Genomic DNA, 18,215 nt, shown 5'->3' on the forward strand with positions numbered 1-18,215 from the left:
AATATTGTGAGTTGCACAACACATTCTGTCCTCCAGAGCATTTATTCCTGAAGAACAAATCTGAGAACATGAGTCATTTCACCCTAAATGGAGAGCGAAAGATCATCAGAGGCTTCCTACTTCACTGAGTATGCTTGACAAGCTCTGTTATTCACACATCAGCACAGTGAAAGAGACAGATGCAATACATGAAATGAGACAAAAACATTACACACGGTTAATCAGAAGATATGCAAATATCCACTGACAAGAATAAAACATCTTATGGAAGAATGGCAGATGTTGGTAGCTTCTTGGGAACACTACATCTTCAAAACTGTAATAAAACACCTTGTCAAAGCCAATAATGGCCTGTGTTTTGGGTGCATCCATCAAAGGTAAGCATCTGGAGGTTGATGAAAGTTATGTTTCATAACTTTGCATAGATTCTACAGTTAGATGAGACTTCAGTGACTGAGACTGAGAAATTAACATGGAAAGCACCTTCAGGAAAGCCCAGAGGATGTGAAGAAGACACTTTACAAGGTGGAGGCGAAGGAAGTTCTAGAGATATATGGGAATTTTTTCGTCTCTAAGAAATTCTGTCCAAATAAGGTTATCTAATGCAATGAATGGGCTGAGCATGGACAACCATACGCAATAAGTTTCTCACTCAGTTCAGCATTATAGTTATATAAGTCTGGAGCAGAATGTATGTTGAGCAGTCATATGGGCAGCCGTAACACTTCTCACATCCATTATCAGAAGCAGAAAGGTGGTAAGCTGATTTGGAGGAGGTATATGGCTTACAGAAAATGACAAGCTTGAAATTCCATGACTGCTCTTAGAGGTCTATTCACTGACCGCTCTCAAAGGTTTGCTTCCTCAAAAAACATGTTCCTGTCCGACAGAGATAAACAGGGCAGAACCACTGAGACAGATGTGGAATTTCACTGTAAATGATAAAAGCACAGTATTCTCTGCTGGACAATACAGTGTGTTCCCCATGGATGCCCATTCTCACCAGCTAGAGGAGAACATACTGCCTAGCCTAGTTTCAGGCAGACAACTTAATATTACAAAATAATGGCTTATTCCTCTATGGTTTAACTCGGTACCTCACAATAATGACTTGTTTTGTTGAGTTATGACTCAGTGTATCACAGTAATGACTTGTTTTTGCAAAGTTTTTTTTTCCTCAGTATCTCAAAGCAGTGACTGTATCACCTTCTATTCTTCGAATTTGGACACGGTGCATCAAATTAGTATATAGTTCATTATTTTCTTATTTTCTAACATTTTGGACAGTATCTCAAACAAATCTGTCACAATTTGTTTTAAAATCCATAAAAATTCTAACATTTGAGTAATTCTTTTGAGAGTTACTATAATCAATTATTTTGATATACCATCAGAAAATAAGTCATTTTAAAAGACATTATTAGAAAATAACTTCTCTATAGTAAGTCATTATTTGGAGACACCGGCTTTTTTTCTCTCTGGAGGGAAGGGTTGTCTGCTTGTCTGTCCTGTATGAGCTTATGGGAGAAAACTAGCCAGTTCATTTACTGCTGTACACCCTTAGTGATCTTTAGGTGACACTACGGAAGAACCAGTCTTGGTTCCTTAAAGAACCATGTTTTTAATAGAGATGAATGACAATAGTCTGAGTGAGTTAAAGGTTCTTCACACTCATACCAGTTTACTCCCAGTTTAAGACACACTCACAAAGTCAACACTGCTTAGAGAAACTCTGAAAACTGGAAACTATGCTTGTTCTTTATTCAGCAGGAAAACTCCAGATGATCCCTGACACCAGAGGGGAAACGACTCCTGAGTTCCGGCGCTGGATTAATGAAAAGCTCGTCAGTAGCAGGGCTGTGACCGCGTGTCCCCCTTCAGCAAATGATAATAACAGCTCTGCTCGCCGTGCAGAGTGAAGCGGGGCTCTCTCTGCCCCCTCACACAGGTGCCTCCAGCAGCACCCGCGACCAAATCCTTCCTCCCACACTCTGCAGCTACTGGCTACAGCTCGAGCGTTACAGTGAGGCTGGAGAAAAGTTCCTGCGCTCGGGGTGAGCTGAAGTTTGAGTCTGAGTCCGAGTTAGAGCTGCATGCGCGCTCCGGGCTCAGGGCGGATGCGCGTAAAGGCGCGTTAATGCGCTTACCGTGCACGTCACGCGCCACGGCCGGGCGACGGAGAGAGGGAGCGAAAGAGCACGGAGGAGTGCTGGAATAATGGCAGGGGAGACGCGTTCCTCCTCGGCGGACTACACACAGCGATGGGGAGCAATGGCGCTGCTGCTGCTGCTACTGCTGCTGTTGGAGAACTGACCTGCGCTCTCCCACAGCGATGCCGCGCAACCTCACGGCTCCCCCACATACCAGCACCATCACCATCACCAGCACCACCACCGCCGCCACCAGCAGCAGCAGCAGCAGCACCAGCAGCAGCAGCGCGAGCAACACTGAGTACAACTTCCCCGCGCTCATATTCGGAGTGCTGCTAATCATCGTGATCATCTGCGGGAACGTGCTGGTGTGCCTCAGCGTGTACGCGGAGAAAGCGCTCAAAACCACCACCAACTACTTCATAGTGAGTTTGGCTGTTGCAGACCTGCTGCTGGCGGTGCTGGTGCTGCCCCTGTTCGTGTACGCAGAGGTAAGAACTTCTTGGATTTGTTCAAGACAGTTCTGCCCTAGGTCCAGCCTTGGAGCCTTCAGAGCCCTGCAGAGCTCGGTCCAGCTCAAGGCTGAGGATATGAGCCAGGTGCGTTTGGACTAGAGGACCAGAGCTGAAATAAATACTGGCCTGGAGGCAGATGGAATATTTTGTCCAGGTCATTTGGGAAATGTCCCAGCACCCAAAAAATAAATAAATAAAATAACAGTCCTGAGCCACACACTCAGGAAAAGCTACCAAACTGTACCCTTCTAGGGAGCCTACTTGTCATTAGGACTCTGAAGGGTCCGACTCCAGTACCTTTAGTACCGTGGCACTAACTGTCAATGTTAATTTAGCTAATGACTTATAAAAGCCATCAACTGCACAAAAATACACTGATATGCATTAATCAAAGGACATTATGCTAATTGGTTGAGATGTTATTTATTGTTAGCAACACAACATCGTTAGCAGGTACGGTTGACCCCATGTTTTCTACAGTCTACACTGGGCTGACCTATTTCTTTAAGTGATTCTCACCGCCGGCCCTGGAATGGTTGGTCAGTCGTGTTAACTACTGAAAGTAGTTCAACACTAATTAGAATGACTTAAACTACTGAAAGTAGTTCAACACTAATTAGAATAACTTAAACTACTGAAAGTAGTTCAACACTAATTAGAATGACTTAAACTACTGAAAGTAGTTCAACTACTGAAAGTAGTTCAACACTAATTAGAATGACTTAAACTACTGAAAGTAGTTCAACACTAATTAGAATAACTTAAACTACTGAAAGTAGTTCAACACTAATTAGAATGACTTAAACTACTGAAAGTAGTTAAATACTAATTAGAATAACTTAAACTACTGAAAGTAGTTCAACACTAATTAGAATGACTTAAACTACTGAAAGTAGTTCAACTACTGACAGTAGTTAAACACTAATTAGAATGACTTAAACTACTGAAAGTAGTTAAACACTAATTAGAATGACTTAAACTACTGAAAGTAGTTCAACTACTGAAAGTAGTTCAACACTAATTAGAATGACTTAAACTACTGAAAGTAGTTCAACACTAATTAAAATGACTTAAACTACTGAAAGTAGTTCAACACTAATTAGAATGACTTAAACTACTGAAAGTAGTTCAACACTAATTAGAATGACTTAAACTACTGAAAGTAGTTCAACACTAATTAAAATGACTTAAACTACTGACAGTAGTTAAATACTAATTAGAATGACTTAAATGCCAGCATGCTAATTGGTGACTATTTACTTGCATTAGTTATTAGCACAATTAGCATGTTAGTTTCAATTGTTCCTTTAAGCGATTCTCAACGGTGGTTTAGTGAGTCGGGGTAATTTTGCTAATGACTACTGAACATAAGCGCTTTTTAGAATTGCGTAAATGACATCATGCTAATTGTTTGGTGACTGTTTACTTGCATTAGTTGTTAGCATAATTAGCATGTTTGGTTAAACTGTTCCTTTCCGTGATTCCCAGCCCTGACACTGGAGTCGGCCATGCCAATCCTGCTAATGACTGTTAAAAGTAAGCAGCCACGGATTAGCATCACTCAGATGACATCATGCCAGTTGTTGACCACTAGCTTCCATCCCTTGTTAGCAACATTAGCATGTTTGGCTAAACTGTTCCTTTAAGTGATCCTCATCGCTGGCCCTGGAATGGTTAGTCAGTTGTGTTAGTTTCGCTAATGACTGCTGAAGGTAAACGCTGATCAGAATTATTTATTGAATGACATCATGCTTCTGGTGATTCCCAACCCTGGTGCTGGAATGGTTGTCAGTCATGCTAATCTTGCTAATAAGTAATGATAATATATGGTCACTGATGAGCATTACTGAAATGAGAAATGATAAGCTTCTGTTCGTTGTTTGCCACATTGTCACGTATGGTTCACCTATTTCTTTATGTGATTCCTAACCCTGATCCTGAAGTACTTCCTGCCTTGTGTGTTTACTTTCTCCCTGCTTTTTAACACACCTATTCCACTAAACAGGTAAATTAACAGTGGTAAATTTCTACAGGTAGTGTTTGGAAGTAGTGATATTAGAGAAAGAAAAATAATATGCGCAGAGCAAGGATTACTCTAAGCCCTAAGTCTGTGTCTGATACTGTACAATACCATATTTAACAGTATGTGAAATACACCACCAGAAGTGCATGAATTAGTATAACACACTAGCCATAAAATTAAAACCACTGATTATCAAGGTTAAAAAAACATTTATTGTCTGGTTGCAGTGGAACCTGTCATTGGGTGGGATATATTAGGGAGCAAGTGAACAGTCAGTTACCCAAGTTGGTGTGCTGGCAGCAGGTAAAATCTGAAGGACTTTTAAAAGGGGTCTGATTGTGATGGCTTAACGACTGGGTCAGAGCATCTTCAAAACATCAGGAAGGTCTTGTAGGGTGTTCCTGGTATGCAGTGATTAGGACAACCAGTGAACTAGTGACAGGGTCATGGTGCCAAAGACTCATTAATGTGTACAAGAGGCAAAGGCTAGCCTGTCTGGTTCAGTCCCACAGAAGAGCTACTGTAGAACAAATTGCTGAAAGTATTAATGCTGGCTGTGTCTTGTGGAGTCCATACCTCAACCGAGAAAAGCTGTTTTGGAGGCAAAAGTGGGATCTACACAATAGTTGGCAGGTGTTATTAATTATAGTTATGGCTCATCTGAGTGGTACAGTAGTGGGAGGTTTTGGTGACTTTATATTAAGGCTCACTACCAATATAAGGGTTCTTCACACTCACACATCTCAGTTTTTTGTAGCACCTGCATTTTTAATGTTCATTGTTTAAATTAAGTTTTCCATTTTTATATAAAACCACTTCATACATTTTAAAGATTTTTTTTATATACTTCATCACTGAATCACAATCAGTTAGTCCACCTGCATGGCACAGTGTCATGTTCCCTTGCACTGACCCTTCTCATTCAGCCAAGAAACATTTCCCCAAGTGTATAGAAAACATGAAAGTGTGCACTGGAGTTGAGAAAAATGCATGTAGACTGCTATTTAAGGCTTCCAGGAAAAAAAGGGTGAGGTCAGTATCTTGACAAAAACTGACCAGTGAACTGACCCATCAGTAAACATGACAAGTCGAGCATTACACTGAATCTTAATTAGTTTATACTACTTCCGCCCCCAAAAACAGACTTTTATAGACTGCAGCTCAGCCCCTAAATAAAGTAATGACAGAAATGTGTGGAGCATGGTTGATTTGGCCTGTGTGATGGAAGCCCCACCACCTGCAGCGAGGGTCTGTGTGTGGGTCTGTGTCACTCCTCACCCTTTTCCCACCACATCAGCTCCCAGCAAACAATAGGCATTGTCTCCAACACCACGGGGCCCAAGAACAGAGCCATTTTACCAAACAATAAGAGTCCCAACAATAGGCAACCACCAGTGTCAGGACATTCCATTCTAACGTGAGAGGATCACAGAGACCTTGGACCTCTTGCTACTCTACTCTGTCCTTCTCTAGCCAATGGAAAGGAAAGAAAGTGGAAGGGATGGGGGCTTACGGTACCTAGCAGCCACTTTGATGACACTAATCCAGCAGCGATTCCTCATTATCATGCTCTACATCTCGTTGCCAAGGGCTCATGCTTTCCACTTATAGGGCAAACATGGGTCATTGGCATGGGAGAGGAGCCATTACCAAAAAACCAATTAAGAGTCTCTCCACTCCTTGGGCCTCATCATTAAAATGCCATTAAACCCTCTTCTCTGAGTCCTCTGGTTTATTTTGCAGCCTTTTATTCTTTCGTTTTGGACACTGAGATGTGTATCAGACCCAAACATTGCCCATCAACTTGAGGGGCCCAGAGTGTGCGCCTGATCTTCTTGCTGCAATCGTGTAAAGCAGCTAATAAAGATGTAAAGATTTCAAAGGCAGCCCATCCGCTACTCTACTGTAAGGAGCTGAGCTGGGCTAGTGAATGAGAGGAGACAAGGATGAGGATTGGAGGGAAAAGAAAGGCAAGTGCATCTGAATGATCGAGAGAGACTTATGTACCTGGTTCCTCTTTGTTGCAGTTCCAGGATGGAGTGTGGTCACTGAACATGACCATCTGCGATGGCCTGATGACCATGGATGTGATGCTGTGTACTGCCTCTATATTCAATCTCTGCGCCATCAGCATTGACAGGTTGGTTCGAGAAAGATCTTCTAACTGCATAATGAGGCTGCATGAGTCAGAATGAGAAAGACAGTGAGTGTTTTACGAAGGACAGGGTGACAGTTTCAGTCTGCAGAGGTTACCGGTGGATTCCTCATTTACAAGCACTGGCATTGGCTCTGACCTTCTGATGGAGGATGGCCGCAGGGCTCGTGGCTTTGTGGATGGGACATTAAAGCCAAAGACACAGATTACTGTATTATTATAATATATGATAAATGAGGTGTTATTATGGTGCAAGCGCCAAATGTGTGGGAATCTTTGTTAGGATTTGTCTTCTTTTTTGTGTTCTATATTTTGAGATCATTTGCATAATATGTAAATTCACACATTTTTTCTAAGGAACCCTAAGCCTGAAAATGAATAATTATCCAAAAAATGTTGCATTTTGGAATTTCTATACAGTGTTGTTGCCAAATGCCAATCAAAACAGGGGTGGAGCCAACCAGATGTAAAAGACACATATACGGCGCCTGCATATATACTTACTTGAAAAATTGTCACAAAACGTCAACAGCACATAACATAGGAGGACTGTAGGCTATGACAAGAATACGGTGTAACTGCAATGCTAGGTGGTGCTATAAAATCATTCGGATAATAACTCAGCCATACTTGTACATCAGTTGGCTTCAGTCTTTGAAACTACCGCATAGTGACATGCTGGGCCTCTTACATACTCATCTTTTAACAAAATGGCTGCCTTTCATATTCTTCCATCTGTCCATGAAAAGGGCCGAAACGAATGTGAATGGCATCACACTCACTGTGTACAGATGGAGTAAGCACTTACACACACACACATGCAAGCACATGATCATATTTATACACACACACAAATGCATACACACATGCTTGCACAAATACTCCTTTGGGTCATTGGGCTTCATTGGGCTAATTTATGCATGGAAACCCTGGAAATCACAGCTTGCAGCTATATTTATTCTTCTTATTAAATGTAAACAGTCATATTTTATATTCATATCCATATACATACATATCTTATAGCATGATTTTAAGATTATTTTTTAACATTTCTAGACTTTGTTTTTACTTATTTCAAGTAACTGTAGGTAATGGAAGGATTGTACTATACTGGCTAATACTTCTGCCAGAAATAATGCAAATCATTTAGCTTGACGCATATCTGTTAATGCATTTCTATACATTTACCAGACAAAAATAATGTCTAGAAATGAGTTCTTCTTAAAGTATTTGTACAACAATGTCAAAATGAGAAAAAGTGAGATATTGAATTTGATCATGTTCGAATGACAGATATTCATGATTATCGGAATGTAAAATCTGTGTCAGCATTCTCGAATCCTAGTATGAACAGAGATGACCAGAGATGGGCAACTTTCCAGATGTCGGAACACAATAACATCTGTGTTTTGCTCTCTGCAGGTTCATCGCTGTGTCTGTCCCACTCAATTACAACCGCAAGCACGTGGACCAACGGCAGATTGTCCTGCTGTCGGCCACATGGATCCTGGCGCTGGCCGTGGCCTCTCCCGTGCTGTTCGGCATTAATGACGTGCCAAACCGAGACCACAAAGAGTGCAAGCTGGAGGACAACAACTATGTCGTCTATTCCTCAGTCTGCTCTTTCTTCGTGCCCTGTCCCATCATGCTGATCCTCTACTGCGGAATATTCCGAGGCCTCAGAAAGTGGGAGGAGGCGAGGAAAGCTAAGCTGAAGAGTGGTGTGCAGGCCTGTCAGAAACTCCAGGAGGCTGCAGCATCTCTACCGCCTTTGGCTTCTCTACCACCTCCACTACCCCCGATCATAGAAAAAGACTTCTCAGACATGAACCTGGAGGAACTGGACCAAGACCCGGACCCAATCGACCACTATCCCACGGGATGTAAGGATGGCCCTGTGAATTCACTATCATACCCTTACAACCAGGACAAGAATCAGAACCAAGAGAGGAAGCGGGCCAAGATTAACGGGAGGGAGAGGAAGGCCATGAGGGTTCTTCCTGTTGTAGTGGGTGAGTGGCTCATACCTATACCAGTGGTCTGCCAGCTTGTGCAAGTGCTTGTGACAGGCTTGAATAACCTGGTATTTATTAATTGAAATTGAATCATTTGACAAATAATGGGACCTAAAGTAAACACTGGCCATTTGCCAGCTTAAGAGTTGCAGTTTCTTGATTTTTCTAATTGTTTTTGTGTGAGTCTATTTACCTAAGATTGATAAATGGGACTGACCTCTGTTCTGACTGGCTGCTTCATATTGTGCGTCATTTATAGTCCCCCCAGTTCCACAAAAATAATTGAACAGACTAATATAATTATAAATAATTAAAAAGAAGTATTTTGCATTTTTGGATGCAAATCCTGTGTAGTCAATGTCTGCCTGCAGTCTGGATTCAGTGGACATCCTCCCTTGAGATACTTTACCAGACCTTTAGTTGGGTTGAGGTCAGGTGACTGACTCAGTCACCTTTTTTTGCCTTTCTTTTTGGCCTTAAAAAGCTCTTGGGTTTTGTGATTTGATTTGTATCATTATTCATCTGTGCTATAAGCCACCATCCTATCGGAGCAGAGAGTATAGCTCTGTACATCCTGCTGCTTCTATCAACAGTCATCAATAAATCATCAGTTATCATCAATAAACACCAGTGACCCAGTTCCACTGGCAGCCATTGATTTTTGACAGGTGATATTGTGGTATGTTTCGTATCATGAGCTCTTACTTTCCTTCTATGTGTTTTCATTCATGAGCATCTCTTGACTGTAGACTACTCCTTCTAAATTGTCCGTGACTTGATTAGCTGTTGAGAAAGTTTTTTGTTTTTCACCAAGAAAGAAATTCTGTGTTCATCTACTTCACTTGTTTTTCATATTCTTCCAGGACACTTGCTGATCTGACCAGTGCATTTCTTTTTTTCCTTCTTTATAAAAAAGGTTGATTTTGGCCATTCCTGACATTTCTGCACTTTCTTGACTGGTTTGTTTTGTTTTTCAGTCTAATGATGGCCTTCTTCCCTTGCATCATCACTTCTTTGGACTGCATGTTAAGAGTTCCCAGCTAAAAGCTATCAAATACAAATTCAAATTTGGAATAAACTCCAGATCCTTTATGCAACAGTGTGAAATAATGTGAAATGCTAAATAATGAAAATACAGGCCACACTTGACCATGAAACTGCTTAGGTCAAATGTCCAATTAGTTTTGCATATCTGTGAAATATGCAGTAAATTCAATAAAACATCATAGTATATTTGTTTAGCCCTTCGATTTAAAGTTGAAAGTCATTCTATTTTATGGTTACATGGTTACATTTAAAATCTATTGATGTGTACAGAGGCCAAATTAAACAAAATGTGTCCCTGTTTAGCCAGTAGTTGTTTAGCTGATAGTTGAAGTGCTAACTGAAAATGGCCATAAAACAATGTTCAGAGATTATGTTGCCAGTCTGGCAAGTCCTCACTATAGACATTCTGATTTTGATCAAATATTATATGCTGTTAAAGACAGTATCCTTTCTTTTGGAACACAGAGGAAGTGCTTCCATCCCAAATCTTATTCCGTCTAGTAAGAAAGTGAAGAGCACATCTCTTGTGGTCTTACATTCAGAGTAGGTCAGATCTCATGTAATAGGTAAATGTAGGTTAGGGTCAGCATGCTGGCAAACCTGTACATGTTATTTCCAACCTGTTTTGATCCAGTTAGCTACAGCAGCAAAGTCCAGCTTAGTTGTCTATCTTTTCAAAGCAGAAATTCAGTGTCCTTATCCATTTCTAAACAAACACTGGTCCAGGTTTTCATTAGATTTTTGCTAGTCCAACCTGCCAACTGTAACAACAAATGAATGCACTGGTAGGTAGAGTAGGTCAGTTTCCTCAGCCTTTACCACAGCATGAGGTATAATCACTTCCACACATTATTAGACCTAGACCTTGGCCTAAATGGACCATGTGTAATTGAACCATTGAATATCATTTGTGATTAGTCATTGGTTATGTTTGTTAACTAAGTTTTTACCAAAGCTGGAGAAAATGTAAAAGCTCTGAACATAAGGACAGGACACACGCAGTGAAATGAGGGGAAACCCTTCTTTGCCACACTGGCTAATCACTAAAATCCTCCAATCCTATTATGACGTAACCCTCCATCTTAGGCCTGACACACAGGTCAGCCATGCTAAGCCACGACGAAGGTTAACAAAGCCATGCCTGCTCAGCAGGCGACTGTGTAAGTGTTCAAGGCTATATTTGTACTCCTCAGTGTGAGCTTTTAACAGTGCAGTGCGAACGTTTGGACAGCCCTGTTGCTTTGAAGAGCTTAGCGAGTAGCCAGCTAAGAGTCCTTCAGTTCTTTTTGGGAGGATTTCTGCCCATTCTTTCTTGCTAACGGCTTATAGTTCCGTAATGATCCGTTGGCAGTTTTGTATGTCCTGCTATTTTGAGATCTACTCACAGATTTACTCCTCCTTAAACTATACACATCAAATCGTATGAATCTGGCCCAATCCAGGCCAGGTTCATTTCTCAGAGGGTACAGTTTTGGACAAGAAGTCAACTGCAGACAGAAGCCCATTATGTTGTATTTCCTTTGTTCAGTGCTGTCATGCTGAGTCTAACACGGTCTGTAACTGCCCCCTGCAATGTGCTGTGGCACTGACACTGACATAAATATGCAGTAACATCAGGAGAAGTCTGAACTGCATTCCTCATTCCGTGTAAGAGGTGCTCCCGCTGTCCCAGCTCTCTCCTCCTCTCTCATCCCTCCCCAGCCCTTCGGTCCTCCCTGTCCCATATGATGAAGCGATGATGGTCCTCAGCAGTTGACACTCGGCGGTGTGATAGATAGCTGGTCAATAATTCATAAACAGAGGATGGCTGAGTCACAGGCTGTAAGTCGCACTCCACTTTCAGAGGCTGCTCTGTGGTGAATACAAATCAATTCACATAGGCTAAAGGCTAATTTTCTGGCCTCAATGTCTCCTGGAGATGAGTTGTTACTGGTATGGGAAATCTGTTTAGCAATCTCATTTCCAGCTAAAGTGTTCTGTATCATGTATCATATATGATGGATGTTTGGGTTTTTGAGACATTTGCAATGTTACTGTGATAATTAAATAATTATGATGTAATATACAGTTTTAAATAAACAATATCTAATTGCAATTCTTATAAATGCTGTTATTTAAATATACTATTAAATATACAATTATTTAAATAAAATATAATAAATACAATTAATCATAAATAATTACATAAAAAAAAAGTTTTATCTGCTCCCTGGTGGATTATCCATGCACTGTGTGCATGAGAAAAATACATGCAGATTTCACACTTTGAAATTAGTCTAGTAACATTTTAAAAGTAATATGGGGGGTAAACAATTTTATGTTCTGTATATTTTAGTTAGTTTGAAAAGCTGCGAACAGTACATTCCAGGTGTATCAAATATATATGATACAATATCTTATAAAGTTATTGGTCAGAATGTAAATTCTTCGCTTATAAAGAATTTGAACTATCGGACAATTGTTTAATGATTCGTGTTTTAAAGGGTAGTCATGGTACCATTAGCAAATAAGAACAGCTTTTGGTATTTGGTACCTTGTAAAACATTTTTAATTAGAAATGTTTTCATAAACAAATTTTATTAGATATAAATTGCAATGGACCGATGCTCTTTACAGTGGGTTTTCCTGCCTTGTGCCCAGTGATTCTAGGTACTCTCCAGACCCACTGTGGACCCTTACTAGGAAGATGGATAGATGGATAAAATGATAGATCGATGAAATGATCACCTCCTGAACTGTCAGGAAAAAAACTGACATTGCAATATCTTGATTTTTTTCTGCCATACATATTGCATATTAAAAAATACAGGAATTTTACATATTTTCACCAACAGAGTTCACAAGAAGTCAGAGATCCAACATGCATAATATTAATAATGCATGTGTCCATGATTGAAAATAAGAACAGTGCAGATTGTCCTTTTTTTTATCAAGCAGCCTGACATTGCACGCCCTGCGACGTAACTACTACTACTACTGCTAATGTAATTCTGCTTTCTGTTTCCTATCCAGGTGCCTTCCTGTTCTGCTGGACTCCCTTCTTTGTAGTGCACACCATGCGTGCTCTGTGTGAGGACTGTCATATTCCTAGCAGCCTCATGAGCACCGTCACATGGCTGGGCTACGTCAACAGTGCTCTGAACCCCATCATCTACACTGTCTTCAACACAGAGTTCAGGAAGTTCTTCAAGAAGTTTTTGCCTAATTGTTGCTAGTCAATGGTTCGCATGCCTAACAAACATTTGGGCTCCTAGCATCTTAAGAGCATAACGTGACCATGACTGTAAATATTCATAAGCAGTGCTTAAACATTGTACATACTAGAATGTATATCTTGCAGTTCCATTGCTGTTTCATTGTTGTATTTCTACATGTACTTTTTAAATACATGCTTCCATGCTTCTTCCGATGTCAAGTTTAAATGATTGTGAAAACGGATGCTGATACTTGTTCTGAAGGCGCTTAGTTTAAAAAAGAAAAGTCTGTAGAGATCCTGTAGCAAGGTCAAAATAAGGTGGACTGTTCTGTGGCAGCAAGGTGAGTAGTGATGATGAAGGTGAGTGATGTTCTTGATGCTTTTAAGACGAGCAGGACAACGTCAGTCCTTGTTACATTCAGGAAATCACGGAGCAGGAACTGTCTGTCTCAGCCAAGCACAACCACTTCAAAAAAGCTTCTGTCTGTTGATGGAAAAAAAGCCTGTCGATGATGGCTGACGCTGGTAAGTGGGATTTAAAGTGACAAAGGCTTCTCTCACTGCTCTGTAGTAAAAACAAGAAGGTGCTGTGATTTGTGGTCATCCCCACGAACCAGCTGAAGTATGGTTCCTCTGGTCATGCAAATGTTTCCCTACAAGTATGCTATGATACTGTTTTGTTTACGCCAAAGTTTTGAGCAAGTTTACTTATTTTGAAAAAAAAGCTAATAGCACATACTACTATTAAATATTTGCTTTGTACTACTGTACCTTCACTACTGTACTTTTATTTATTTAGACAAAGAAGTAAAGTAAATGCAACATTTACAGTTTACAGTTAAACAGCAGCAGCACCAAATCTCCTTTAGATTTGCATACTTACTGTTATTTCTGACTACAAACATGTCATACAAAGATGAGCCAAACCAATGACAGTAGGAAAACATGGATCCGTTCTATAAAAATGATGCCAAAAACGACACAACTGTCTAGTTGCCTGACCACTCTACTACTTCTAGGGTCCTGCAGGTGGTTTCTTCCAGCCAAGGCTGGCAGTCCCTTACAGTGTAACCTTACAACATAGCAGAATGACGGGTTAAAAACTGATGGAATTTTACACTGTAGCTGGAAAGACAGTTTAGAGGAGAAAATTGGGATGGAAAATGGGCTGTTTTGTCATTGAAACATGGGGATGGGCGAAGCTACGCATCGTACTGCAACCATTCAGTAGAGGCGCTAGACCGGTGGTGGCTTTGCTTTTTAGAGACGATGCGTTGTACATTGGATGGGTTTTTTTGGCATTGAGCCAAAGTTTTAAGGCCACCTGTCTTTCTATTTGGTCATGGTCATCAGCATGCAACCAAAACAGCTCACTCTACAAATCCTACACATGTGCCCTGTGGTGTCTGACACTAATGCTAAACATACACTAGATAACTTTGAAAATGACATCTACAATCAGTTATTACTCACAGATAAGTTTGCAAAGACTTTCAAATTCTTTCAAATTCCTTTTGATTTCCCATCATGCTCCTGGTGGGAGTTTACAAGTAGAGTAACTGCTGAACACCGGAGCAGAAACAGAAGCAGCTTCTGGTCACAGCTGCCCTCCTTGTGTGTGCAGTAGTATGTAGACATGACCCTGGTTAAATCAAAGAGGACAGCAAGGTACTTTCTAGTTGGGTGCTGGAGAGAGTTCACCTATTGGTTAATATTGAAATATTAAACATAGTATCCTGACCACCTTACAGTCTACAACATTGTAGATTCTGGGAGCTCGCTGCAACTTCAGCAAGATTGCATTAAAAGTCATTTGGTGTGAAGCTGGCATCAGACATTACAATAGCGCCACCATGACCCACAGGTAAATGTCGGACACATACCTGGATGTACCATTCAAGTGATTTACACAAAAATCAGACCTTGAAATTAGCTGTTGTTGCAGAATAATCAGCATTATTCGCCTTATCTGATATACATGGAGGACGATCCTCATTTGCAATGCAGCCAAGCATTTACCATGTATTCGGATTGAAAGAAGCCGATTGCTGAGATCCTACTGATGTAGGTTCTTGTCAGTTTCCTTCCTTTCAGTAATGAACATCAGAGCTCACCAACCAAGCAGGTGTGCACTTCATATAACTAATCAACTGTTTTAAGACCAACTGATTAAACAAGTGGAAACAAGTATGCTTCTGCTTGATTGGGACACAAATCTGCAACCACACCAGCCGGTTCTGGATAAATCGGATAACCCCTGACAAAAAAGCTATCTGCGTGCTGAAAGACGAGGGAGGCTAGATTGATACTGAAAAATCGATGTATCTGTCGCGGACAATTCCATTTGAGGCGCATATCTTTAAGTGACCGAGTTCCAAGTATTGTCTTTAACCAATGATATGAATATTAAGCATGTAATGAAATTGTCTGGATAGTGAAGCAATAAAAAAGGCCCATCTGAAATGACCATTAAAAGTATTAATATTGAGACACTTAGCAAATGCAGTGAATATTGAGTCTGCCAAATGTGACTGATTGAGTGAATGAGTTAGTTAGTGAGTGAGTGGGGACAAAATCAATTCCTTTACTTTTCCCTTTTAGAGCATGAGAAATGCAGGCCATTAGTGATGCCTCTCTAGTGTACTTGACCCAGGCACTCACAGCCTCCTCACTCCAGGTGCAGCTAATCAGTCCACATCAGCCTGATGATCCCTGTGGCACATTGTAGGCATTTCTTGAAGCTTCAGTGCACTGGAGAAGGGTTAGACATCAGCTGGAAGATGCTGATCTCGAACAAGTGCCACCTTTGGAAGTTCACTGTTCACCCATGATCACAGTACGAAACAGTCAAAGAAGGGCTCAGGTCAACCTTGCTTCCGAAAGTCCAAAACTGGAGCGCTATGTCTAGCGACTTCCCCTTTCTGTCCAAAAATCTCTCACCTTTTTTTCCCCCCAGACTTGAATTTGCTCTTTTGGAGGCGCCACTGTTTTCACCTCAAAAGACAAAAACATGTTCCAGGCATCTCCAAAGGCCAAAAATAAAGAGTCACTGAGGCGAGGAATTCCTGAAGAAGAAGCGACTGGGCAGTTTTTTTTCCTCCCCTGCAGAGCCCGGAGAAGCCCAATATGACGACAGCACTTAACTGCACAATTGTAACAGTGGCAGAACCAAAAGAATAGCGAGGGGCAGCAGGGAATTAAACCACACTTCAGCATGAGAAGTTGTATGGGAACAGGAGTCACAGCGGATGAATGAGCTGCCATCTTTAGTGCCCCCACTGGGCTGCTAGGATTGAAGACACACTCGATGCAAGCACAGACAGGAAAAATAAATGGCCATGCAAAGAGCTGTGTGTGTTTACCTACACTCTGCAGGTTTTCATTCCAGAGGTTCAGGAGGTTAATGATAATCAATCATTTCTGAGATTCTATCCCCAGGTGAATTAATTAGGAAGGATGAACCCCATTCTGGGTTGGCTTTGACTTCCAGAACTCCTCATAAGGTGAGATTTCTCATTAATTTTAGATCCACCTTTTTTTTTTTGCCCAAGCATAACATAACTTGCTTTGGGATGGAAAGACGGGACATAGTCAGGCCAGTGTTTTTGAAGTTGCTTGTGAAACATAAGACAGTTGACCTTGATGCAAGAGAAAAGAGCGAGAGAGAAGGAGAGACAGGCAGACAGGCAGAGAGAGCATAATAGCATGTTCACAAATCACCTGGAGGTAGATTTGACTAGACAACCCTGTAGAGTCCCCTGTCACCTACAGCAGGTCCACATCAGTGTCTGTTCAAGCTGTGCCTTGTAGGCTACATCATCACCATGCAATGATTGAAGTTTAGGACAAGGTCAATCTGACAGCAGGACCAGAAAATGCATGGTTTATTTGGGCTCATTGCAGGTGCAGATTGGAAAAGCTCCAGTAGACCAAGGCCACCATTCAAGGTGTGAGGAATATCTTTTTATTTTTGTCCTTATTTACATTCCAGTCGATGTGAAGTCGACGTTTAGGGAAATGCACTATTCTAAAATGACCTGATTTCAGCTTTGATTACTAATAGGGAGCTGTTTGATAATTTTCTAAGTCACAATAAACACAGGAATCAGTTGTACTGTTCATGTCTTTAATTAAGCACAATGGGTAAACGTCCAAACTGCAGGCTAGAAAAAGTGACCCCTTGTATTGAATAACCAGTAGATCAGCCTTTTGCAGTAATCATCTCCTCTGACCATTTCCTGTAGCTGCAAATAAGACTTGCATGGCACGGAGGAGGACTTTCTAGACTGTTTTTAACTGCAAATGTGTTTGGCAATGTTTCTAGGATGGCCTCTTCAGGTCATGCCACAGAATGTCAGACAGGATTAAGGTCAGGACATTCCAAAACACGCATCATCATTTTCAACCGTTCTTCAGTTGATTTACTTGTGTGCTTTGGGTCATTGTCTTGTTGCAGCACCCAACACCTCTTCAGTGGTCATGGACTGAACATATTTGTCAGTAACACGGATATGTGTGCCGTTATTTAATAGGCAAAGCACTTGTGAAACCCACACTTCCAATTAGGGTTGGGCGGTATAACGGTAATACAGTATATCTCTATTTAAAAATGTAAAACGTTTAAAAAATGTAAAAATTATAATGGCATTTAATTTCATTTTGTCAAATTATAACATGTTTGTGTCTATTTAGTAATGTGCTGTGGTAGTGTAACTCATCTAAGCCTAGCTGGCCAGCTTACAACTCCTTAACAGAGTTTTGTTGTTTTTTTTTTTTACAGTTACTTATGTGGAGGGTGGATGTTTTTATTCAATGTGCTGAAAAAAAGTTTGCATTGTTAGTTAAGTTAGTCCTTTTTTCCCCCAGATGCTTTGCAGCCATTTCATAGAATGGATAGCAGGATGAGACATATAAAGGCTGATGTGGAGCATATCTCTAGCTGTGTGTGCTAGAGTTTGGAGGTGCAGAGTTCATCAGCTCTGGATTAATGCGGATAAGGCCAGCTGTGTGGCAGTGGATGGCCACCCCAGAGGAAAGCCCAGCTAATCTCTGTAATGTGCAACAGTCATTAAATAATAGACATTTCAGTAATGCCCTTTACCCTGACTGTGTGA

General features: G+C 41.0%; 1 protein-coding gene across 1 annotated transcript; it reads left to right on the forward strand.

Moving 5' to 3' along the window:
• The first annotated feature begins 2,003 nt into the window (after window positions 1-2,003).
• drd4a (dopamine receptor D4a) lies at window positions 2,004-13,730 on the forward strand. Its single transcript, XM_072673790.1, has 4 exons — window positions 2,004-2,641; window positions 6,716-6,828; window positions 8,266-8,855; window positions 12,918-13,730. Exons 1-4 carry the CDS (start codon window positions 2,333-2,335, stop codon window positions 13,118-13,120), a joined length of 1,215 nt encoding a protein of 404 aa, XP_072529891.1. The 5' UTR covers window positions 2,004-2,332; the 3' UTR covers window positions 13,121-13,730.
• Window positions 13,731-18,215: the final 4,485 nt, after the last annotated feature.

Source organism: Salminus brasiliensis, chromosome 2, assembly GCF_030463535.1.
Source record: "Salminus brasiliensis chromosome 2, fSalBra1.hap2, whole genome shotgun sequence".
Lineage (NCBI taxonomy): Eukaryota > Metazoa > Chordata > Actinopteri > Characiformes > Bryconidae > Salminus > Salminus brasiliensis.